Consider the following 26,845-nt stretch of genomic DNA (forward strand, 5'->3'; position numbering starts at 1 on the left):
ACCACAACATGGTGCTTCCTTCCCTGCTAGGGAAGAAGGAATGAGTGTAGATCTACATCAAGAACAAGGTGGGAATACAGTTCTCCATCGGGGACTGGTGCCCCCTCCATCAGGGACTGGTGGATTCTGTTGTCTGAGGCAGTCACCTCACTTTGCCTCTTGGGTGGGCCGGCCCTTCTGTGGATGCATGTTAGGGGCACATTGGTGATAGTCAACTCCCTTTGGTTAGTTGGTACCATGCCCTTGTGTTGTACTCAGGTATCCTTAAGTTCTTATCCGCTCTGCCCCCCAGAACCCCATGAGGGTCACTAGGGAGACCAATTTACCTAGGCACCCAAGTGCCCCATCTTTATCATTAAACAAACCCTCCAAGTATCCCTATTTTCCAGGGACAGTCCTGGATTTACAGAAGCCATATCACTTTCTGATTTGATCCCAAAATGTCCCATTTTTTTCTGAAAACATCTCTATTTTCATCAGAGAAATGCTGGAGGGTATGGCGTTATGAGGCCCCAAGCCAAGGAGGTAAGTAACTAGGCAACCTTTAGAAGACATCTTAAGACAGCCCTGTATAGGGAAGGTTTTTAAATGGTTAATTTTTAGAAGAAGAAGAAGAAGAGTTTGGATTTGATATCCCGCCTTTCACTCCCTTTAAGGAGTCTCAAAGCGGCTAACATTCTCCTTTCCCTTCCTCCCCCACAACAAACACTCTGTGAGGTGAGTGGGGCTGAGAGACTTCACAGAAGTGTGACTGGCCCAAGGTCACCCAGCAGCTGCATGTGGAGGAGCGGAGACGCGAACCCGGTTCCCCAGGATTACGAGACTACCGCTCTTAACCACTACACCACACTGGCTCTCGAATGTTGGAAGCTGCCCTGAGTGGCTGGAGCACCCCAGTCAGATGAGCAAGGTATAAATAATAAATAATAGAATTATTATTATGGAATGGGATGTCCCTATTTTCACTGGAGAGATGTTGGAGAGTATGCATTAAACCCACAACAGAACAACCCAATTGATTGTAGCTGCCACCACCTACTGAATATAGAGCAGTAGGACTCTATTGCAGTTTGGCTAAAAGGCTCAAGGCAAAGTGCTCGTGGTCCCCTGGGATTAAGCCACACCAACTGTACTTTAACCAAACATGCTGATTTTTGAAGAAAATCTACTGAACTTGGTATTGCAGTCAAATAAACAATAAAGAGTTTTTCTAACTTCTGAACTCACCCTAACTACTAATATAAGCAGGTCGTTCCTCCTGCATGCTTAAGGGCAAGTTAAGTCTGGAATCAGCCGTCTCTCCTGTCTTCTTGGCAGATCAACAGAATGGATTTCATGGAGCTTCTCCACCTGACCCTAACAGAAGTCCCCCAGCACAGGGCTGGGCTAAGCATCCGGAGACGAAATGGACACAGAGGACAAAATAGCATCAGGATTTGGGCAGGGGTCAAACAAGGGTGGTGATGGTTGCCTTGATTATGAAGGAACACAAATGGCCACTGAAAACAGCCCCCCCCCCATAATTTAAACCTACTTTCCCCCCATAATTTAAACCTACAGTGTGATAGCACTGAAGAGAGAGATTTAGGATTCTTATACATGGATTCAAGGACATGAATTAGTCTGGATAGATGTACAGATTTAACTATTTATAATCACAGGGAAAATCTTTCATAAGAAAATGCAGAAGCATTTCAACTGGATTTATGAAACGCAAAGCAAAGCGGTAAAAAAGATAAAGGGAACCAGCAGTAGGACCAGAAAAACAGTTTAAAACCCACATATGCTTTTAAAAGGTTAAATGTATTTTAAAGAATGCCCCAACGGTACAGCTGGTTTGAAAATTATAGCAAGTTACATTGATAGCGAGCATGAAAAATGGCAACAGTTAGTGGTCCATTAATCTCACAAATAAAAATCATCATCAAAAGTTCCCCCAAGCTGCTAAAATTAAAGTGTTTTACCTTGGGGGTCAAAAGCAGGTTATAGGTGATTGAAAGCATAAGCTGTTCAGAAACACTTTGGTGGTCTAATAGGCTGTCAGTCTCTCAAACTCAGAATAATGAGGGTGTGTCATGGAACACGGAGGCTGACCAGCCCTATGTGATCTATTTTTATTTTATTTCATTAGCAGAGCCCAGGATATGCACAGCAGAGTCAGTCAGAAAATGGTTTTTTAGAGGCAGAAGCAACGACATTGACTTCCTGTACCCCATTTACCTCAGGGTGACCTGCCTATGCAAATACAAATCCACAAGTCTAATGCCAATCCCTAAAAATACCGATGAAAATACCTGGACATTAACCAGAGACAAACCAGGGATCAGAGACACCCCTAGGAACTAGTTTTGGCTGTTCAGTGGTGAGATATGTGATACCTGTCAACCTAAGATGTGCAGTTATTTCATGTTCCCTGAAGTTCCTCCCAAATAATGCTATCCACAGAGGAGACCACAAATTGTGACACAATCCTGACAACAACTGTACCACAGTCACAATACTACAATTAAAGAGTAGAAAAGCAGAGTAGATAAATCAAGACGTTGAGCCAAGTCATAGACTACAGCTCCAATCACACTCTGCTTAAAAGATTTGGGACCTGGTTCCCTGGGTTTCACCGAGAAAGTGCTAAGGGTAACAAGAACAGGGCCCAGTCATCTTGAGTGGTCATTTTACAAAAGCTCATACCCTCCAAGTGTCCCTATTTTCCAGGGAAAGTTCTGGAATTACAGAAGCCTCCTGGTTTCTGATTTGATCCCAAAATGTCCCAGTTTCCCCTTTTCCTCCCCTCCACATCTCAGAGAACTGTTAAAAGTGGTGTGGTGTTTTTTTTTTACAAAAACGGAGTCCTGTTTATTCTGGGAAAAAATTCCTGCACCCAGTGAAGGAAATGATGAAGCTGCCATACGAAGCCCTTCCTATAATTTTGAAAGTGGGGAGGCAAAACATGTGGAACAGAGAGGGGAGGACATAAGAGATGCTGATATATGCATGATGGAACTCAAGATGGAGGACATCAGGTTCTTAGGTAGTTTCACGCCCAGCCATTAACCAAGCAAGGTTGCTGCATCATGTGCCTTCAGGCATACGTAGTCTATCTCTTTCTGTCTCTCTGTCTCACACACAGGTAATGGAAAAGGTACTTGTGCCTGTACTGATTCTTTCACTGATTGCTGTTTTAGTCTTGTTCCATATACAGCTACAATTTCTACCTGGTAGGCAAGCCAGTTAAGCTTGGATTTGGCCACTACAAATGCTGCTGCTGCCTCCACTGTTCTAGCCGTTGGCGGGGGAGAATATAGGCGGAAACATAGAAGGGTTTGGGTAGACATTAGCATATATAAAAACATAATAAAACATCAAACATTAAAAACTTTCCGATAGAGGGCTGTCTTCAGACGTCTTCTAAAAGCTGTATAGCTATTTATCTCCTTGACATCTGATGGGAGGGTAGCTTTCCATGTTCCCATGACCTAGCTGAGGCTCCAAATACCAAGTGGTTAGCTTAACGGTGATAGACAGTAGCAGCCATCAACTTTGGGAGGATGGCCCAAGATAACATGGGAGGAAGTATCTGCTGTTCTCAGGTTCCACTTCTGTTGACCTCTGAAGTTTCTTTCCTGCTAATCCAGGACAGGTGAGTGATTTGGGTGTCTGTCAGGGGAGCACCAAAGTCCCATTGCACAAGCTCTTCTGCACAGCCAGAATTACTTCCAATGAATGGCACCATGAAAGGAAGGAACAGGCCAATGGCTGTTAAGTTTGTATTTGGTGGGCTCTGCCCCTAGTCTAGGCCGGTTCAATGACCATGAATGGTATTGTGGTGATGACACAAACATCGTGGGAGATTGTGGGACTCTGCTGACAAAAAGGCACACTGGTGTGGAAGTGAGAACCAATGGGGAGTGGGGGTGGAAGGACCTCTTAAAAATAATGGCACTGAAGACCCAGCAAGAATCCCTGTCCCACTGAAACCCTGCCTGCAGTCAACCACAACTGACATTCTATCGGGCCTGCCATAAAGGATCCCTTGTACGATTTGATTTCAGAATGCCCAAATGAAAATGTCACACACCAAAGAACACCTTTTGGTTGGAGCTACAGGCTCAATATGAATCTTCTCTCGTTTCATTGCAAAGGCAAATGATGTAAACAAGATGATCAGCAAAACTTCGTTTTCAGTGGCTTATAATGCACCTATGGTTGACTGCACTCCACAGGTCTTTCTTATATAAAAATGCTATAGATGTATTTCATTTTCTAATCAGTTTTACCTATAGCACTTATAATTTTATAGCAGAGCAAAATAAATTAGTATTTAAAACAACAAAATACTCTATGAAGCTCCTGTTTAGCCTTTCCTGATAAAAGCCAGCAAAAACAAATGCTTATTAATATCATTTGATTTTGTTTAGAAAACCAGTTGGGGGGACGGCGACTCCCAAATAATGGCATGTACCACAATGCATTTCAACTTTGTAAGTTATATATGATCTGTCAAGTTCAAAAAAACTGGATTAAAATAAAGGATTAAAGGCTGAATAAGAGCCCTTTGTGGTCTTGACCATTTGAAGCTCTATCAACTTCTTTTCGCAAACATGTATGCAATCTATTCACACTCTCCATGCTTCATGTTTGACAAAAATGGCAGCAAAGCCTGCCCTCCTTTGATTCCATTAGCAAAGCACCCTAGATTAAAGTACTTGATATGACACTTTGAAGAGTTATAGCTAAATGGCAACAGAGGGGGCATTACAGAGGGTGTGATTTTTATAAAAATGATTCCCCAGTAGTGCAAGTTCAACTTCAAGTTGGTATTGGAAACATCAAGGTGGGATGGCTCCAGTTATGTAAATTGTGACATTCTCCCATGGATGCAGGCAACAAGGCCTCTTACAGAGTTTGAAGCTCTTACTGCTAATGCTAGCTCTAAAAGCAAAGGATTAGCCTCAAGTATTTAGAAGATCCTAATAGAAATTGTGACAGGCTCCCATAGAGGATTGAAAGCAGTTTGGGAGACAGATATGGGTGAGCAGATTGATGAAGTGAAATGGACAAATCTGCAGTGCTCTAGACCAGCAAAGTCAGTGTTGGCCCACATAAGGAAAAACACGTCAGAGCTTAGTCCCAAGATGGTGTAGAACTCTTGTACAGTATATCTACTGCCCGATTATAGAAAATGTTGCATGGTTCAAACATTGCAATTTGGTATAGTAATGTGTGAACATTACCATTTTAGGGGGGAAAACCCTCATAATTTGTAGTCTCTACAGCAAATTGAAACTCCAGATGTTATCCATGCTATGTGGGGTAGTCCCAGATTTATAGAAGCCATCCCAGTTTCTGATTTGATCCTGGAATGTCCCCCTTTTCCTTAGGATGTCCCTATTTTCATCGAATAAATGTTGGAGGGTATAGAGTTATTTGACCCCAAGGGAAGGAGGTAATTAACTATACAACCTTTAGAAGACATCTGAGGACAGCCCTGTATAAGGAAGGTTTTTGTTTTATTAAGTTAAAACTTTGTAATGTTTTTATATATTTTGGAAAGCCACTCAGAGTGGCTGGGGCAACCCAGTCAGATGGGTGGGGAATAAATAATAATAAATTATTATTATGGAATAGGACATCCCTATGTTGGAGCCTTTTGGTGGAGCTTTACTATAGATGCTACCAGTGCAAATAATCCTTCAACAGCTTCCTGCTGGATTCCTGGAAAGTTGGAATGCATGAGTAAACTCCAAGATAGATTACTTCTGATTATGCACCCACTGGATAGAATTGTGTACATATAATTGGTAGGTGTCCTCTGAGGAGTTTGGGGGGTTTTTTTGTATTCACTACTTTTGTTTTCTTTGTTTATGCATAAAACCCAATGAAAATTAAAATTAAAAAATCTATACCATTTGAAACCTTCCTGGTTGAGCAAAGTTACTCCAGAGTATGCTTAGAAGTGACTGTGAAATCGCCAAACACTCCTGATATTTGAAAGCTGCAGAACAATCTATCCAGGGCAATTCTGCTTAATGATCTCCATGGTGTGGTCATAAATAAAAGTTATGAACACAATGCCAGCAGAGTGCTCAGATTTAAAAAAATAATGTGTCCAGAGCTGAATACTCAGATATGGCTAATATTGGGGGGGGGGGTTCCCACTTACTCAAAAACCTCCCCTCCCTCAAAACAGATTGGAAACTCATGGGTTGTAGGGTGGCAGATCTACTCACAGCAACACCCACTTAACCCCTTGTGCTTGTAGCACCACACTTGGGTGTGATTTTGTTCTTGGGCTGTGTACACACAGTAGCAGCCTGTGCTGGGCACTGCTGCCAGTTACTGAGAGGGAACTTCAGCATGGCACACTGGCAGAGCCAGTCCAGTGCTCCCACCTGTGATTCACTGAGCTTCCCACCTCCTTGCTCTTCCCCTTTTGGTAGCCAGCAGTGGTGCATGGCACTGGGCAGCCAGGATAGTGACACAGCCCTGCCCACACACCCCACTGGCCTCTACTTGCATATGTTTATAGCACACCCACCCACACCAAGAAGCCTGGGAACTGGGGTGATGTGCTTTAAATGTATGCTATGTATGCAAAAAGCCCTGACTATTTGCAGACTATTTGCATTCTTAGAATTCTGTATTTTCTAAATGAGGCACTGCTACCAATAGTTTAATGTTGAGATATCAAACCAGCAAAGGATACAACCTCAACTCCACACTTTGAACAGACACATGGCATGGTCACGCTTATGCCCTCAAAACATTATCCACTTCAATATATGACACCAAATCATCCAGTCAAATGGTACAACACAAAGCTGACCTTTCAATATTTGAGTACTTAAAATAGCAAGCACCAGGGGACCAACAATGTTACCTAAGAAGTAGGCACAAACTCATTGCAGAAAAGAGAGGCGTTGTATCCCACAGAGCCAGAAGAGGGCTCACAGGGGTCTGGATACTCAGGGTCCCAAAGAAGGCTTACCACACTGTTGATCAGGTCTTAGTAGTTTATTTAAAGGAAAAGCAAACTCACAACACAAGGTCGGAAGGCTCCCTCCTTGCCCCTGCTTCCAGCAGTCTGTGAGACAGACTCCACAACAAGGAGATAGCTTGTCCACAGCCAGGAACTGGAGCAAATGGTTTTTATACAGCAGAGCAGCCCTCAGGTGGCCATGATCTCCACCACCCTCAAGGTTCCCCACAGGTGGCTGGGACTGCATATTTGGTCTGTGTGTTGTGTGAAAGCTTAGCACTATAGCTAATTGTGAGGTTATATTGAAGCACAACTATCATCATTCAGAAGACCTTAGCAGTTACTGAGACAATAACTGCTGAGATTACTGAGACAAGCCCTTCCCAGCAGGGCTTTGGCTGTCAGCTGATGACATGTTGGCCATGATGAGCTAATTTCCATTGAAAGGAACAGACTGCTCTCCATTTTATGTGGCTTCCCATGGCTTTGTGAATTGCCTCTGAATGTGTGACTTTAAGAAACTTTCTGTGGTTTAAAAAATATAATCAGTAAGGACCAACAGTCTCCCAAGGAATCTTTTCATGTTCATGTTCAGAGAAGTATAAACTAGTATTCACTATTGTTCAGTCACAGTAGTGTGTAAATTGAAATAAAAACAAGAGTAGCAGAATTGGCTATTGAATCCAGCTTCAGAAAACTATTTTCAGACATTGGAATATAGGGTATGAATGTAAAAAAGTTATGTTCAAATCTCAAGTCATCCTTAGTGGTTAATAGTTTGCATTGGAAATGTCACTGTCTCTCAGTCTAACGTGCCTCACAAACTTGCAAAGCCCATGCATTTCTCTTCTTAGATAGAAAAGAGAAATGTAATAAATACATTAGTTTTAAAACATCCCAATGATTTAATGATCAAGGATGACATCTTGAACAAAGGCTGGAAAATTTAGGCAGCACCCACAGAAAGTGAAAGTATGAAAGTTCAAAGTGGGATGGGATGAAGTGGGGTTTGGCCAACTCTGGAAAACAGTGAAGATACAGACAAAATAAATAACTGGGTTCTGAACTTATTGAATTTCACTCCCATTATTGATGGTAGTTGCTTGTTCTTGAGTGTAATGCAAAAATAATGTTATGGGGTACAATTTGAAAGGCCAAATGTATGTCCAGTAAAATAGTTGTAGCTTACAAAGACCTGTAAAGCAGTTTCTCCTCTGTGTACAATAGAAATTAACAAACAAAGTTCAGGCCGCTATTAGCTGATGCTTCTGCAACCGTAGCTGTTTCTCCTTGAAAAATGGTTTGCTCTCTGGGTTGTTAGTATCTACGCAGGAGAGTCTAAGATTAAACTGTTCTGAAAGCAAAGGTGGAATGTTACAAGCAGGTGTTAGATCTGTGACAATCGCTCTCCTTTGCAAAACGCTTGCAAAATGCTTGCGAATGTCAAAAGTTTTCAGTAAGCAGCTCTCAGTTCACTAACCAACAGCGCATGCAATGAAATGTTTCCACCTAGAGCAATGTCATAGAATGTGGATGTGTGGCCTTATTTACAGGATTGTGGTCAATACCTTGAATAGGAGCATCAGGAACATTATTATTATTTATTAAATTTGTAAACCAAAGTGGCAGTGCTGTGCTCCACTTAAGCCTCACAGCAACACTGATAGCACTAGGGCAATTTACACAGATGCTATCCTACCAAAGGTCCACAATCTACAAACTGAAGGGAACAGAAATGGAAGCAAACAGAAAGGCTATCAAAGAAAGGGGTCACATAGCAAACACCAGAATGTCATTTGACTAGGAATGTTATAACCTTGGTCACTTGACTTGTCTAAATGCATCTTTGCTATATGGAATGGTGAAGCAAACAAGAGATGTGAATTAATCGCTTCACAATGCCTCACGGGTGGGCTGGCCCTGTATGTGAACGTGGGGGGTGGCTGCAGCTCGGTGACAGAGCACATGTAAATCCCAGACATTTTCAGGTACAGCTCAGAAAAGACTCCTGCCTGAAATGCTGGAGGGTTGCTTCCAGTCAGATGGAACAATGATCTGACTTTGGATAAGGCAACTTCCTATGTTCCACATATATGTTGGTGTATGCCTTCTCCTTTAAGCATCTTCTAACCCCTTTCTTCCCACATGTGCCAATATTATCATTACAGTCCTGACACTATGGAACTATATGCCTCCCATGATCTTCAGAAAGCAAAGTCTCTAGAGACAAGTAGCAAATTCAAACCCCGCGGATGCACTGGTGGTGCTGGCTAAAATGATGCCAAGGTTGTAATTCCTAGATAGCACTACCACTTTGCAGAGCATGGAATTAAAGAGAGTTGCTATTCCAAAGGCCTGTTTAGAGGAGGGTACGCAGTAGCTGACACAAAGCACAGATGACCAGAGCTGAAATGATTTGTACAAATGATTCGCCTTCAGTGCTAAGGTAGCTAAAGCAGCGCACTTTGATTCTTAAGCGGGGCAAAGGCATTCTGTTTCCGATACCCTTTCATGAATAGTGAGTGCGCAGGCTAAAGTGCCATCCAGTGCTGGAGCTCAATAACCAGCTATGGGATGATAGGTTCTCCATCTCTGCTTCAGCCATTCAATTACTATGAGTTCTAATATGTGCAATGCTTGGCACCAGTCATAAGAAAGCACACATGAAATGCAGGTGTTTTTGGTAACATGCCAAAAGACAATGGAAGCCTGCAGGTACAATAAAAAGTTTCTTTCTTTTTTTTTTTAAAGGGGGGAGCTGCTGCTAATATCCTCTATTGGGAAGTTTCATTCATGTGGAAGGGAGAGACGGAATGCCTTAAGATCGAGAAGAGCTTTGGTAAATAAATCATCATTGCCCTTCAAGACAGCTTATCTAGCATTATGCATTGAAAAGAAAATATGAGCAAAGTAGGATGCACAACAAAAGAAAAGCCTGCTGGGTGCTTTAAAGCATAATGCTGTATCAAAAGACCCTGAACACCATTGCAGCAAAGTCAGCTGGGAAATGGGGGGGGGGGGAGTCATTCAAAGGGGAGAGTTCAAGTATAGAACAAGTGCATTAAAGATGATACAAGTGGAGTACCAAAATAGTGTTTTCTTTAAGCAGATGCTGCCTTCAGATGAGATACTGAACTGTGGGAAACACATGGATCAGTTTACTTATTCAGTGACTGGTATCAAAGAGCACACCCTCAGTCTCCTTCAAGGCAGGAATCAGCAGTGCTCTTAATTCCTACCCCTGCCTTTGAGTTAACCATGCCATCCTTTTTCCATTGTGCATCCATGCACAATCTCACCTATCTACTATTTTTGCCTTCCAGTTAGTCCTCATGCTGGACACATCTTGCTTCTCCCCCCTCCAAACCTTTCCCCCTTTAGGCACTGCCAACAACTTCTCATCACCTGACATGTAGATGTATAAAGGCTATGCAATATTAGAGATAGCGAGGCTTTTAGTATAGCACCATAAGAGCCCAAAGCTCCATGCAGAAAAATGCATTCAAACTGTAATGAAATCAGAGGCTGAGGATGACTCAGCAACCAGCTTGCATGATGAGACTTAAATCATCTATGGTGGTTTAAAAGATTTAGTGAGCATGGGCAGGAAATGAATTAGATTTTTTCACACAATTTATATTTTTTGTGGGGTGGGGGCAGATTGTAGCAGCAGCTGCCTGTCACCACAAGGAGAAGGCACCAGTTTATTATGATACACGGAAGGACAACATAAAGTCACATTGAGGGGAGAAAGTAAGTCTGAGTCTCTGTGACAACAGTGGTGGTACCAAGAAGATGAAAATGCAATCAAAGAGCTTACTATTTGCCAATGGGACCAGTGGGATATCCTATTAATTTGCTACTGGTGTTTAGATTTACCACAGAATTACAAAATATCAAGTTTCAGCTCCTGGTTGTAAGATGCATTAAGCTGTCAAGATCTTTTTGACTAAAGTTAATTTGTGTTTAGAAACCTATTTCTGTAACAACAGGAAACCTAAGTGCATTAACAATGTAGCATTTAAATACTCCATTTTTTAGGCATGCAGTTTTGTGATGGATGCTCTCTCTCTCTCTGCAGATGCCCTACATGACCAGAGTAATTAGATCTTATTTAAATAATAATATACTTCACATAAATTGCTAACTGAGTCTGGCTTCTAAGTTACTTATTTTTATTTGTCTGGGGCCCATATCAGTTAGTGCTGTAAACACCGTTCAAGATACATGTTTTAAGAGTTAAAGTTCAAACAAGGAATTTATATATTGATGGAGATTGCTGTAAATCTTGTTCTGTTGGAACTGCAAATAAATACTTTGGGAATGTTGAATCTATTTTCATTTTTAATTAGCCTGGGCAAAATTCAACTTAGTTTTCTTTTCCTGTCTTTTATTTTGTTGACACAAATTACATTTCCCCCCTTAATATTTGCCCACAGCAAGCAGGGCCCCAGGTTATGACTTCCCTTGCCCCACGGCCTCAGAACATGACTTTTGGTGGCATCGGAAGTCAGGTTCTGAGGTCTCAAAAGGCCTCACACAGCATCTCCGAGGTCTCATGAGGCCTTGGACATGACTTCCAGTGCTTCACAAGGCATCAGAAGGTGCATCAGGGGGCCCTATGGTGTAGGTGCTGAGCACCCACAACCATTTTTTTTGTGTGGGTGCTTGGGCCCCTAGGGCCCCCTAGAGATGGTGCCCCTGACAGCAAGGAAGACATGAAATTAAAGGTAGTAAAAACATGAAGCTTAAACTATTTGAATCAGAACTTTTGCTGTTATTAAATGATTAGAATCTTGATTTTTCTGCAAATGTGAATATAATCTAAAATCAATAAAAATTTAGAGAATTGTTTTGAAATAAACTCTAGTTTATAATTTTATATGTATGTTATCTAATATACATGGGTTTGATGTAATAAGCAAATGTAGAAATGTATATTAGATAACATACGTATGAAATTTATAACCCATACTTCATCCCCAGGGGAGTCCAGGGACACTTACAGCCATTAAATTACATAGAACAATTCAAAACATCATTATAGCATACACAGAAATTAAAACCAGAAGAAAACTTAATCAAACTATTAACCAAAAATGTGGATAAATAAAAAAGGTTTTTAGATATTTACTGAATGCAGATGGGCTATATATGCATATAGTTTTGTGAATTCTGCATGTCCATGGGATATGTCCAAGTGTGGATCTGTCAATTTCAGTTTCTCTCAGTTTCCACATTAATTTGCATTTTTTTTAAAAAAGGCTTAAAAAATTAACCAGAATTTTAGAGGAAATTTATCCTAATCTACACCTTTTTGCATGTGAATTTGCCTAATAACCACAGTTCTGCAAAGCAATTTTCCTTAATATGGAATGCCCTTTTGTAGGCTCTTTTCATGAATATATGCATCCTGGGGTTGGGTGAGGGAAAGATGGTGTCTTATTTCACTGGGCTAAAACTTTATCCATAGTATCTTTATTACTTTTTGCACTTGTGCAGCAGTTCTGAAACTGACAGAGCTCAACTCCCACCCCAAATTCTTTCAATACTGAAACATTTAAAGCACTTCTCTGAGGAAGAGATGTTATTTAAGCAATACAGAGTAAGTCCCAATGAAAATAGTTTCTTCGAAGCACAGGAAACTGGTGAATGACATTCTGTTAATTGCCTTGCTGCTTGCTTTCAGAGCACGAGATGATCCCTTCATTGGACAAACACCAATAAAAAATTGGGATGTGGGACTAGAGTTACTTATGAGGCCTGCAAAGTGCTTCATGGTTGTCAGAACCGCAATGTTCTTTAATTTAACATGTCACGTTTTATTGCACTCTTTCCAGCTTCCTCAGTATGGAAGGGTTATTTCCATTTTGTTAAGCGTGTCTTTTAAATCTGAAGAGTCTGAATCAATTTCTGTCCCAAAGAGAGATGGAGAGCTATAGAAGGAGATGGGAGTGTCATATGCTCCGAGATGCATTTCCTTTCTTCTTTTAATGTGCTCATTTAATATGGAAACTAAGCTCTTGCCAATTGTGTTGGTGGGATGCCTCATCAGCGTAGCCTTTCTGTGCTCTCATTCATTTTTTAAATAATTAGTGCCACACAATATAATGTATGGAAATATGTGGTCTTTCCAATCACCACAAAGTGCTGACTGCTATTGATCCTTCTTGTACAATCATTGGAAGTTATCAAGTTGATGACCCTCGTGGTCCCTTCCAAGTCTTTTGCTCAACGTGAGATTCAAACTCACGACCCTGAGGTTAAGGGTCTCATGCTCTCATTCGATTCTGGGACACCTTTTACTCCATACTATAGCATCCTTCTCCCTTCAGGAGTCATAAACAGCCTGCTAATTGCTGATTTTTGCACTGAAGGTACATCTACAGCATCATCTGTTTATTTGACTTTATACCCTTGTCCTGCCTCTGTCGCAAACAGTCCTCTCTCTGCTACAGTCCTTCAGTTGCTCTAGCCTCTTCTCCCCCCCCCCTTTTTAGCCTCCTCTGACCTAAATCTTAAGTCAATCTTCTGATTTAAAGCCTGTGTTATTATGTAGCAAAGAGGGCCCCTCCGGACATCACTTTTAGTATGCATTCGTGATGCTCATAATGCTATCGGGGTGATCCTATGCAACCTTGTTTTAAATGCTACTTGCACCTGCAAAAGTTTTGGGGCAGTCATACTGTTTCATTTTCAATCACCACAAACCCTCTAATTTCCTGTGGAAAACCCATAACTTTTCATATCACAAACTCTCTGTTCTTGTTTTGTCCTCCTTTTTTTGTGCTACAGCCCCTCTGGACAGCAATAATGTTGGCAGCATTGGGGGAGCATTGCAGAACAACTAATAAAGCAGAATGAATCAATTCCTGATGCACAATTATTGTAGCGAGAACATGTTGCAGTCAGAATACATCTGCAATAAAACACAAATCTGGAGAGGCCCTGAGAGAAGCTCTCCATCTTAAGAAGCAGAGGGCACATGAAGCAAATCTAATGCTTGGGAAATGTTTCGGAAGTCTAAAGCTGAAATTAGGCAGGGCCAGAAAAACATGGTAAAGTGAAGCAGAGAAGCAAATATTACTGTGCGAACCTTTGTAATTCAATAGTTAAGTATTCCAAGTCAACCTAGCTCTATATTTCTAGAACGTGGACATGGTTCATAAAAAGACACTCTCGGATGGATCATTCTTGAGATCAACTGAATATTGCAGTCCCTTGCTAAATCAATCCACATGTGACTTGTCCAAGGCTGAATGCAAGAGTTACACACATATGAAAGATCTATTAATCTTTGTTGACCAGGAATTGGTAATGGGGATACAATTGTCCTAACTACCCCTATACAAACACAAACCACTTTAAGATAATAAAATCAAGGCTAATGAGAGGGGAAAGCAATGAATTTTTGTGTGAAACCAGCAAGCCAGAACAGAGGGGACAAAAATCTTAACTAGAAGGGAAGGGCAAAAAGCCTCTAGGTCAATGTAGGGCCCTCCAGATGTTGCTGGACTACGACTCTGATCAGCCCCCAACCAGCATAGTCAATAGTTAGAGATGACAGGAGTTGTAGTATACAGCATCTGGGGGGCACCATGTTGGCAATCCCTGCTCTAGGCTTACTAGCCCCGAGGGTGCTCCACATGGAAACATTAAGATTTTTTAAAAATATATACACTAGGCTGAATTATTTAGACCTCTATATATTTACCATGGGACACGGGTGGCACTGTGGGTTAAACCACAGAGCCTAGGACTTGCCAATCAGGTCGGTGGTTCGAATCCCTGGGATGGGGTGAGCGCCTGTTGCTTGGTCCCTGCTCCTGCCAACCTAGCAGTTCGAAAGCACGTTAAAGTGCAAGTAGATAAATAGGTACCGCTCCGGCGGGAAGGTAAACGGCGTTTCTGTGTGCTGCTCTGGTTCGCCAGAAGCGGCTTAGTCATGCTGGCCACATGACCCGGAAGCTATACACTGGCTCCCTCGGCCAATAAAGCGAGATGAGCGCTGCAAACCCAGAGTTGGTCACAACCGGACCTAATGGTCAGGGGTCCCTTTACCTTTTCCTTATATTTAGCATATGTTCCAGATATCCAGGTTACTTTAGGCTCTAGTTCAAACGATGTTTTAAAATACCTATTTCCTTAATTTGATTCTCTTAGCACTAACCTCTGCAATATTTAATTGTTTCTTATCTAAGCCATTTGGTTGCATGGCACCAGTACCACTATTTGGGGGTATATTCCCATCACAGAAGCATAGATGCTTCTATGGTGTAGAATTAAAAAAAGGCTTTTAAGTGCTGTAGAGGTTAGTGCTGAGTGAATCCAATTTAGGATGTATGCTTTCCACTGACTGAAAGATCAGGATAGTCATTGTTAAGTATATGCTAGCAGAAAAAGCATAACTGTCCTAAGATATCGAAATAACACCTCCATTGTTGCACCACATGAAAAGCAGGATGTGTACTATGTAGTGTCTGCATTGTTAATGAAGACCAAAGGCAAGGTGTGTCTATGCCAGTGAGATTCTCTTGAAATTATAGTGGGGTTATTTGACTCCAGCTCCCATCAGCAAGGCCAGTGATCACAGATGATGAGAGCTGCATTCCAACAACAGCTGAATGGCCACAAGTTTCCCTTCTCTGTTCTAGAGACTCAGAGGAAGGAGCTAAACCCCAAAGAAAGGCAACTTTATCAACTCATGCAGTACTAAGAACTAATTAAGGCATCTTCAAAAGGCAAATAGGAAAAGTACTTATGTAGGGGCAAGAGGAGCCAGAAAAAGTAGGAAAATACTGTCCTGGTAACTAAAGACAAAACTTTAAGAGGGACTGCATGGTTAAAAGTTTCTTTACTAGATTCAAATTGAACTTGAAAACCTGTAGCTCATACTAAAAAGTACAGATAAAATTGCAGCTTTCTGCTCAACTTTGTAATGTTGTAAATAATAATAATCACATACAATAATCACATACAATTGAATAAAGCAATTAATTGATTACACTTTCTTTAGAGGGTTTTTAAAAATAAAAATATTTCCTACTCCATACTATGAAATATGGGTTGGCAGATAAAAGATACCAATCTAATCTCAAGGTCACTTTATCACCTTTAAGATAAGTTTCCAAGATAGCTATGTTTCACAGAAGTAGAATTCTGCACTCTGCACTAGGCTGAAAATACTCGTACTGCACTTCTAAACGAGATGCCTAGGGACCAGGCTGGCTGTTATAGCTGCAAATCTACCATGTTTAATAGAGATCAGTCCCCAGCGCGTAGAAAGATGGGGTAGGCCCACGGGTTAGCGAATCAACTGCTCCCCCAGTTGCGGCTTACCTTGCCATACATAGTCCTGCCTCCAAAAGCATTTCTTCCAACTAGAAGAAGAATATTTGCTATCTGAGATTGGCTGGTTGGGAAAGCTAAGCTGCGCTACTTTCCTATGAGTTCTCTTTGCTATTAAAAATGCCCCACCCTATGTTTGGGACAGATATTGAGATCTGATGGGTAAAACACTGATCTATGGAACTGTCCTGTCCATACAGCTACAAACATGTTTCCCCCCCCCCCTGCTTTTTGTTGCAATTCTAGAGACTTTGTTTCCCTCTTACTTTCAAATCCACAATTTCCTCTGTTTTCATTAAAAGAGTCACTTGCCAGAGGGGTAGCCATGTTAGTTTTTTGCTGCAGAAACAGCAGAGTCTTGTGATGTTTTAAAGAGGAACAAATAAACTGTATTTTTTAAAAAAGTTACAGACTAATCCTAATCAGGGTTAAATCCAACAAGACAATTAATCCACTAAGCAAATGTTTTAAAAACCACAATGTTACAGTGAAATGCAGCCATGCCTATTTTACTCAAAAGTAAGTCCCACTTTGTTCAAGGGTATTTACTCCTTAGTAAGTGTGTATATTAGCCTATGGCTTCTATCTCACGAATGCTTAAGGATTACCACCCCCATCCTTTCTACTCTAGGGCCAAGACCTCCACTCAAGGGTCAGGATTTGCACAGAGGATTAGAAATCAGGATTTTGACAGGACTTGCAGTAGACAGACAGGACCTAGAGCAGGAGATGGTCATTTGGAATGCAAGAACATGGGCTTCTTTGAGAGAGTGGAACTTAATCCGGAATAGACTCTAATTGAGGCAAAATCAGGACTAAACTGAAACTTCCTTGGACTGAATTAATTCAGGCTCACTGCAAGGCAAGATAAGGGTCCAGGATAGATAAAATGGACATAGAATTTTCAGGGGGAAAAGTATCCCCACAAGGACATGAGGAACAACTAGTATTTCATAACCTTGTTTCATCTAACTTTTGGAATTTTAAAACATGTAGATTATACTGAAGTAGCAAAACTATCTGCATTTTTTTTTTTGAGGCTAGCTAATCCCAGATGAATTATTTAGCATAAGCTACTTTCACTCTTTTTTAAAAAAAAGAAAGAAAAAGAAGCTGCTGCATTGATTTATTTCCCCTAGACATTAGCAGACTGCTCTGTTAGAAATGCTGAAATGTAAATTATTTCTAGCCTCAAAGAAAATGACAAAGCCTGGGCTTTAAGACTCGCATGTGGAGTCTCTGATTTCTCCCCATTTTGAAAATTCATACATTGATTTTTTTTTAAAAAAAATCATCATAATTAGATATCTTAAATCCCTCTACTGTGCTAAAGCACAAGGCAGGGAATCATTTAATTTTTTTTAAGAGAAAAAAGATGTCACAATACTCAGTAAGCTGAATTCACACAATAACACTGTTACTTAAATAGAAATGTCTTCCTTGCCTATAAAAAACTATGCTCTGTATAAACGAAGGCCCACGTGAAGAGAATATGGAATAGATTGATTTGGAATTAGCCTCAAAAATAGTCAAAAGTATACAGCATGTATGCAGGAGAAAAGGGTGGGTAAAAATATAAGTCCCTGGGCAGATGTACACCATAAAAGATATGATGCCCCCCATTAACCTTCCCCTCTAAACAAACTACAATTCCCAGGATTCTTTGGGATAAGACACATGCTTTAAATGTGCATTGAATGTACTTTAAATGTGTGGTGTGGATGTCCTCCCCTGTTTCAAATTTTACCCCAGCCAAGAAGAATTCACCTGGTGTCCATAGAGTGATCACAACATGTAGATAATAACACTGGCCTACCTTGCAGGGCTCTTGCTAGGATTATGTAGCTAGTGGGTTGCATCCAGTGTTAGATATACCCAGAGTAGACCCACTCACATTAATCCATAGAACTGTAGAGTCGGAAGGGTCCCTGAGGTTCATCTAGTCCAGCCCATGGCCATCCCTGGGTGGGCTTGAACCACCAACCTTCTGGTTGACAGCCAGACACACTGACCTATTGCACCACTGGAGGACATCATTAACAGGACCAACTTAGGTCCCTTAATTTCAATGAGTCTACTGTGAGTAGAAATTAGATACAACCCAATGGGTGTGAAGCATTTTGAAAACAGGAACACTAAGATAAACATTATTATTTCCCCGGATCTGTCTCTCTGTTTGGATTTGATATCCCACTTTATCACTACCCGAAGGAGTCTCAAAGCAGCTAACATTCTCCTTTCCCTTCCTCCCCCACAACAAACACTCTGTGAGGTGAGTGGGGCTGAGAGACTTCAGAGAAGTGTGACTAGCCCAAGGTCACCCACCAGCTGCAGGTGGAGGAGCGGGGAAGCGAATCTGGTTCACCAGATTACAAATCCACCGCTCTTAACCACTACACCACACTGGCTCTGTATCAGTCTGGCTGTCTGCCTCAAACAAAAATTCTTCTTCTTGTGACTTTTGGTTTTGTTTTGTTTTTTACAGTGTTAAATCGATGATCTTCTGAAAAGTTTTTGAAAAAAAATCTTTTGGATTAAGTGTGCCATATATCTGTGCGGAGTCTGCCAAAAATAACTATGGAACTAAATGGATAGGTGAAAAGCTGACACTGGAAGAGTGCTGCTTTAGCATTTGTTTTCACTTATGTGAGATTACTACTCAACAGGAGTTTTCAAAGCAATGCTTGGTTTGACACCACAGATCACAATTTTACACTTACATCCACACAGCAAGGACAGTCAACATTGCCGAACATCAGGAATGGGGAACCTTTGGTACTCCAAATGCTGTTGATTACAACTCCCATCCTCCTGACCATCAGTCATGGTGGCTGGGGCTGAGAGTTGGAGACCAGCAACATCTCGAGGAGCAGAAATTCCCCATCTGTGCTTTATATGGTGGGAAGCTATGAGATAGAGGCAAGGTGGAGACACACTTCACCTGTTTGGCTATTGGGCTTTTGAACATCATGGGATTAAACATCATTGTAACTCTCTGCACCTGCAACAACCTTTCAATTAGCTGAATTGAACCCCACTGGCAGTTGCTGCCTCAAAATGTGCACCAATCACAGCTAACTGGATCTAAGGAGGGGGCATGAAGAAAGTTTTCATGCTTTTGGAATGATAAAGGAATTTATCACCAAGAAACGCTACATCTAATACCTCTATCACAAAAATGATTTCACTTGTTTCATAGAATATTATCTCGTTTTATTTCTGTTGTTGCCACAAAATATTGTTCTGAGGTTACAAATCACATCATCTACACAATGTACGCCAACAGAAGCTTGGAAGCCCAACAGGGAGATTAAAAAGAATATTACACATGCTGTGTGGACCAGAAGAAAAGACATTCAACATATTTAACTAAATCTTACATACACCAGCACAACATTTTTAGTTAGAAAGTCAGGTATTCCTAATGGCATCTCACTGTAAAGTGTCATCTAACTAGGGAAAGGAACGTGTGGTTTTCCAGAGGTTGTTCAACTCCAACTCCCATCACTGCTGACCACTGGTCATTTCAGAGTTACAGCCCAACAGCTTTTGCAGGGTCACAGCTCCCCCTTCCTTGATCTAAGCCAATCTCATCTGATAGGCAAGATTGGGTTTGGGTGGTTCTTGGGCAATATGCTTCAAGTCCAAAAATCAACAGGAATCCTGCTTCCCTTCAAGCTATTGCCTGTCTCTCTTCCAAATGAGCATTAAACCAGTATCCCACTGTGATGATTGGATATGCCTCCAAAATTTGCCATTTTCCCCAGTGATCCATAGCAAAGAATTCTAGGCACTCCACACTCAACATTGTACAAGACTTTCAACAAGGACAAAAGTTCAGATCCTGACCACTATCCAATGTAAGCAATTGCTTTCTGCATAACTAAATAGCTTTGCTACTTCATATGGAAATAAATGTTCAAATTTTGTCCTAAAGCTATTCTTGGCAGTTTCATAATAGCTACAGAATTAAAACAGCACACTATAGCCTTAGTTTGCATACAGAGGCTTTAATGTGTAGTTCCAATATTTTATGTAACAGGAATGCCAACATCTACATATGCATAAATGAATATTTCTGTCTAATAAAAAGCATTATTCGGAGATGTGTTTCCTCTTACTGTGTTCAATGCAACCCTCAATAATGCTAATGGAAGTTAACTTAGGATATATATATCCCCTTGATAGCTGGCCCTTCAATTTATTTACAAAATTGCCACTTAAGTTTAGTATATACTTCTTAAGCAAATGTCTGGAGGCTGTGCTACCATTACTAGTTATAAAAACAGCTCTATCCACTAATTTTAAAGCCTGTCAGGAAACATATAGGAAAATTACATATCTAACACAAAAGCAATATTATACAAAAGTACATAGCACAAAGAAACTTGTAACAAGGGGTGACATTTCCATATTGCTACTTTATGAGTGCAATTAACATAGTTTTTGTTGTCACTGTTTATTATTACTAAAAAATACTCATTCTTGTCTTCAACAAATTAACAGACTCCCCACAATGATCTATGTTTCCCTATCTCTAATTCAGAAATATGAAGCAATTGCAAACTGCTCTACAGAGATGCACAACAAAATATGAAAGCTATTAATACAAATGTTAGGGTGCTTAGACGTGAATAAATAAACATGAGCAACTGTTTATATCAGTTCACATAGGTGTATATTTGTTTCAGTGGTATAGAAGGTGGTTGACACAGTATTTTATTTATTTATGAAATCTGTATACTGCCCTTTGTCCGAAGATCCCAGAGCAGTTAACAGCATAACATCGGACATTCTGGAAACATTTGCACCACTCAGTCTCTTTACACTCAAAAGATTTCCAGAGAACCTTCATGTGTGAAAGTGGAATTGTTTTGATGCTGAGCTTGCTAAGATTCTGATAGAATCTTGAGATGCAAAGCCATGAAAAGACAAGGAGAAAAGTTAAGTGCGGTTCGTTAGAGGCTATGGGATAAATGAACAGTGGCACTAGGGCATGGCATATTCCGAGGAAACAGAAAAGAGAAATGCTTATGCAGTCGGATGCTAGAAATAGGAGAGGTAACAGAAGGCATGAGAAGGAATGAGGAGCAAAATGGGAGAAGAAGCAACAAAGATGGTTGGACATGGTTCAAGCAGGTCACAGAAATGTCTTTTTTCAATAACCTATTCACATTTTTGAATTGAGAACATGGGCTTGACATGATCTATGCAAGTCCCACAGCAACAATGCAGACCAAATCTGTGACTGTGAGGTAGCTGTCAGGGCCCATTCAGGGATAGGAGAGGACATAAACCAATAACACACCAGGTACCATAGATGAGAGCTTTATTGACTAACAAAAGCAGGTGGGGCTGGACAAGGCCCTGGGACTTATCCAGCTTTGAGGACCCAGCATGGTGCAAAACCATGTGACTGGGACAGCTGGTGACCTAGCTAGGGCTGGGAGCTGGTTGCGACCTCAGGGCCTCTGTGGGGTGGGTCCTCCTTTATATTTAAAGCCTACCCCATCACATTTCCATCAAGTTGTGACTATGCATATAAGATGCCTAACAACTGCTTACTACCCACTGAAAGAAAGCCAAAACCTCCACACCAAGGGCTTTGGAATTTGCTTCTTGGGAAGGATAGACTATCTGCCTTACTGCGTGTGTTCAGGAGGAACTGACATCCTAAATATACTTGGTAGGACACAGTGAGACTTCCTTCTAGGTAACCATGCACAGGAGGTGCATTAAAAAGTATTTTTACTAGGTCCAAGGTGACCCTGCAAGCATTTCTGTAGATTTGTTCATTTATTACCCTTTTGTATATGCTCTTGTTGCTGTCCTCCTCCCCCTCCCCCTATTATTATTATTATTATTATTATTATTATTATTATTATTACTACTATTACTACTATTACTACTATTACTTTTCTTGTTTTGTATACTTGCTGTAAGCTGGTGGGTATCTAGTTTTGAGTGGAAGAGAGGGATAAAAATGTTTGAATAAACAGATAGATAAATAGCTTGGCCCACGTTTATTGCACTACCACACAGGAGCTGAAAGTTGTGTCATTGTAACATAGCTTTCCCCAACCTGATGCCCTCCAACTCCCATCAGCCCTGGAGAGCACGGCCAATGATCTAGGATGACGGGGTCTGCAAGGTTGAGGAAGGCTGCTGTAATAGATATGGCTTGTCACAGGAGGCAGTGCATGGGTGCATGTACAGGCTACAATTATTCCCCCCCCCCCGCACTTAATGTTTAGCTTTGTGGAAAACAGGCTTTTGTCAAGTAATCTAACCAGGGGGTCCTTTATTCACTGCATTAATGATTACAATAAGCCTCAGGTGATGCGCGCAATCTCCAGTTCAGAAAACCTATTTTCCATTTTACGTCAATTGTACATAAAACACTACAGCTTTCTATTGTCAGCTCCCAAGAAATGTTGACAGTCTATAGGTGTACAATATCACTGCTTTAGTTACAACAGTGTAAAGGGGGGAAGTATTTCATAGACAACTATTCATGATCAGGTTTTTCAAAGGCACTAATTATGCAATCCAATGCATGTCTACTCAAAAGTAATCCCCACTGAGGCACCAATGAAAAAACACATGCACCAAAGAATAATTTTTTAGGTACCAAATTTTTATTACTATGTTAAATACCAGGGATTAAACAGCTTCACCAAGAGAGTAATTTAGGCTTCAGACCAACGCCCAATTACCTGGCAGTAAACCCCACTTAACTCAGTGGGACGTGCTACTGACTAGACATGTATAGGATTGCACTGTTAAAAACAGAAAAAGATTAGTAAAAGTTCAAAATTCTGCATTTGAGTAAAATATATCTTAAACAGAAAACAGAAAAAAATGTCAGGAGCTAACTTGGAAGAGCAACAGTTAAAATCCAAAACCAGTAATGGTTTCAATAAGCCAAAGCTTCATTCTTCATACGTTCATCTCTTCAATTTTAAAAAAAGATGGTTGCTTTAAACCACTATGCATTTGTTTTGCTATTCACTGCTTAAAATGCTGAAATTTGTCTTCCCTCCTTTAACTCATTTCTGATATTTGGTCTTATTTAGGGGTCATTGACAGGACCAGAGCCTTTTATTCTAGATGTTTCCAACAGTTATACAGTAGGATTACAAGTTTTTACTTAGGTGATCACAGCTTGGCCAAAAAGAATTAAAAGTGGGGTGGAGGAAAGAGAGGGGGGAAACTGCCAGAAGGGGCCACCCAAGATGGTGCGAGGGCTTCCCAGGACCTGGAAAGCAAGGAGGAGAGCTTAAGAAGCTATTTCTACACCAGGTTTTTCTGGACACTGTGAAGTATTATGTGAGCTCTGGAGGCTCTCACAAGATCTTCTGAAGGCTTCCAGAGCAAGCAATGGGAAAATCAAGCATGACAAGAGCATTTTTTTCCAACCCTCCACATTGCTTCCCAGGCTCTGGGAACATCTTGTGTGGGCTTTAGAGGGCTCTGTGAGATCTTGTAAAACATAGGATGGCCCCGCAATTTTTGCACCAGGTCCAGAGGTGGTCCCAGGGGGGTTGCTCTGACTTTAAGTGATTTTGCCTTTACATATTACCTCCCGGAAAGTAATATCATGCAAGATGCGATCCTACTGTACATCTGATTAAATTCACTGCTTCACACTAGTCCTACACACACACATGACATGTGTGTAGGATGAACGTGTGGCTTTGTTCTGCACCTACATGCATAATCTTGGGATAGAACCTACACATGTACCAAGTGAATGTACACAAACTTTCCACAGGGAACCCAACTGCATATGTGAGGGCAGGGAAAACGGCCTATGAGCACAATTCTGCTCTCCCCTTATGCATAATTAGTGTACGCACATGTGATGTGAGTACAGGACTCTAGAAACATTGAAGCAGTAATCAAATCCTATCCTATGCCTAGATGGGCAAAAGGGTAACATTTATTAAGAGATAACAGATTCATATTCAAATGTGCATGATCTACCCATACTAAACACATCCTGTCTAGATACAAACTGTTTGGAGAAATTGACTCAGTAGCAGTGATGTAATGCAATCAAAATGTAGGGTAAGAAATATTATTGTTATTTATTGAATTTATATACCACCCTATACCCGGAGGTCTCATCAATGCTCCCCAGCATAGATTTAATTCAGAATTCATACTGAATTATACTGAGAAATTCAAAGCAAAACTAATACACATATTTAAGAGGGTTTCTTAAATCAAATGCTACTCATTCAAACATTTCTCTGCTTCTTCATAAATAAGTATTCTTCATTTCAATGACTTTATTGAGCCCAGTGCGGCAGGGACTCGCCCAGGAGGGATCATGGTTTAAAGGGAAGGGGTGAAACCCCCTCTCTTAATACACACAAATATATAGAAAGGCAGAAGGACTGCCATCCTAGTTTCTTATTAAATCGCATACGTTTTTGCTTGCTACTATTGGTTTCTGGAAAAAAGTGCTGAAAAAACATTTTCAATTTTACAACTGCAATGAAATTTACAAGTTTTGTCAGCTCTACATACATATTACTATTTCATCTCTTTTGGGTAGTCTTTCCAGTCAATTTTAATTCCACAGGGTAACTTCTAATTAAATCTAATCTGTAGTAATTGTTCATAAAAGTCTTGTAGATATAAGTAATCATATATTTATGCCACAGGGAGAACAATCAGATATGTAACTAAATCTCTTAATATGGACTCTGTGAGATATTAGATTTTCCAAATCAGAGAACACTCTCAGAATCAACTGATATATCTGATACATCTGAACATGTTGTGGGTGAATTTACAACCTGCTTCGTATGAACCATGTACTCTTGGTTGAGTGGATCATTAGGTCTCTTGATCCAATCTGCATATGAGAGTTACACTTAAATACTGCAACACTATACATCTTGTAACATTCTACGTACAAACATCATGCATAAACAAAACAAACTAACAAAAAACAAGAAGAAGCTGGGACACACAATAACACCTACATTTTCCACTTACAAAGACAAAAATTCTAATGAGTGTTAAATGTCTCAAAACATAACAGAAGGGCAATTTACACTATAATATCACATTTTGCCTACATGCCTCAGTAGGTATACATTTTTTCCTTCCAGATTTAGGAAGAGAACTTTCTTCCACACAGTGACATAGCAAACATATTTTAGATCCTTTCATACATATTATTGTAATTGTGCAGGCTTTCTAGACTTACCTCCTCTATGGATAATCAAAGAAGTCTCACTTCCAACTGGACATTCTTTAAGTATATCCACTACTTCTGCATGGCTCATGTTCTGTACATTCTGCTGGTTGATCTCAACAATGAGGTCACCTTCACATAAACCAGGGCACCCCTGAATGTCTAGAATTTGCTTCACCCTCTGTCCTGTGGGACTGTCTGCTATAGTGAAGCCAAAGCCCTGGGCCCCTTTCACAATGGTTAAGGTCATGAGTTCAGCTTGCGTGGCCCCAGAAGAAGCCATTGATACATTATCATCATGAACAGGTGGTGGGAATGTGCTATCAAGCTGACTATCTGCTGGAATGGAGTGCAAGGAATGTGGTGGCCGATCTGTTACATCTGGAACAGACTGAGAAGTTCTAGAAATGTATTCCAAATAAGTTTCATAGTTATGTCTTCCATTTACTACTACAGGAGGCCTCTCCATGACTGCAAGTGGTGGCACCATGCTGTTGGCAGGATCTTCAGGATCAAAGGGCAGAGGGTATCCACGACATAGCACCAGGTTGACACTCTGACCAATGGGAACAGACTGGAAGAGTTTGACTACATCTGCGTGAGTATGCCCAAGGACACAAACTTCATTAATATAGACAATGACATCACCTAGAAAGAGAAAAAAATAGTGATATGAGATAACTTCAACTACTCTTGAATTTAAAAAAGTGAATCAGTTTGGGATCTCCAAAAGGGATCACCATTTTGCTGCAGCTGTTGACACAATAATGTATGCCTGCCTGAAAAAATAATGTTAGCAGCTGAAAAAGTGGCATGGATTTACCTTAAGTTTTGAAATATTTCCAAATTAAAAATAAATCACAGAGGCTACTAGGAACAGAGAACTTTTCATCTGTTGTGTACATAGAAGAGGAGTTTTTGTTCTCCCATAGACACAAAGAAAAGCAATATCCTCTTTATTTTCCAATTTCTTATGGAAACTGTTATTTAAAGTTGGATCCTTTTCTTCTAAACACATTTGTGAAACAGGATTTATTTATTATTTTGCATGTGACATGTTTTCAGTCGTGTTTATTTTCAGAAAGGTTGTAGCATTTAACCTCCTGCCAATATCCATTGCTTATTTTTTGTGTGCACTGACTGCTGAACATATCTATAGTACATACTTCTAGCTTCCAGAGGACACTACAAGATCCATTTTTCTGTAGCCAATCCCTGTGATACCAGTGCATATGTTCCAGATCATTGGACAGGGACATACTGTAATGATTTGCAACAGGCATTTTTTTTAAAAAAAATCACACTATGAA

The 26,845-nt window shown here is 40.6% G+C and overlaps 1 protein-coding gene across 19 annotated transcripts in view; it reads right to left on the reverse strand.

Annotated features, from left to right (window-relative positions):
• Positions 1-26,845, reverse strand: part of MAGI2 (membrane associated guanylate kinase, WW and PDZ domain containing 2) — a 618,960-nt gene that overhangs the window by 102,389 nt on the left and 489,726 nt on the right. For 18 of the 19 annotated variants that reach the window (XM_081879061.1, XM_081879059.1, XM_081879064.1 and 15 more), the window contains one exon: positions 25,548-26,183. The exons of the other annotated variant lie outside the window; for it this stretch is intronic. In XM_081879061.1, coding sequence (XP_081735187.1) covers positions 25,548-26,183 — 636 coding nt within the window. The remainder of the gene's footprint in view (positions 1-25,547; positions 26,184-26,845) is intronic. 19 annotated transcript variants of the gene reach the window in all.

This window comes from Podarcis erhardii (genome assembly GCF_964252035.2).
Source record: "Podarcis erhardii genome assembly, chromosome: 10".
Classification (NCBI taxonomy): Eukaryota; Metazoa; Chordata; class Lepidosauria; order Squamata; family Lacertidae; genus Podarcis; species Podarcis erhardii.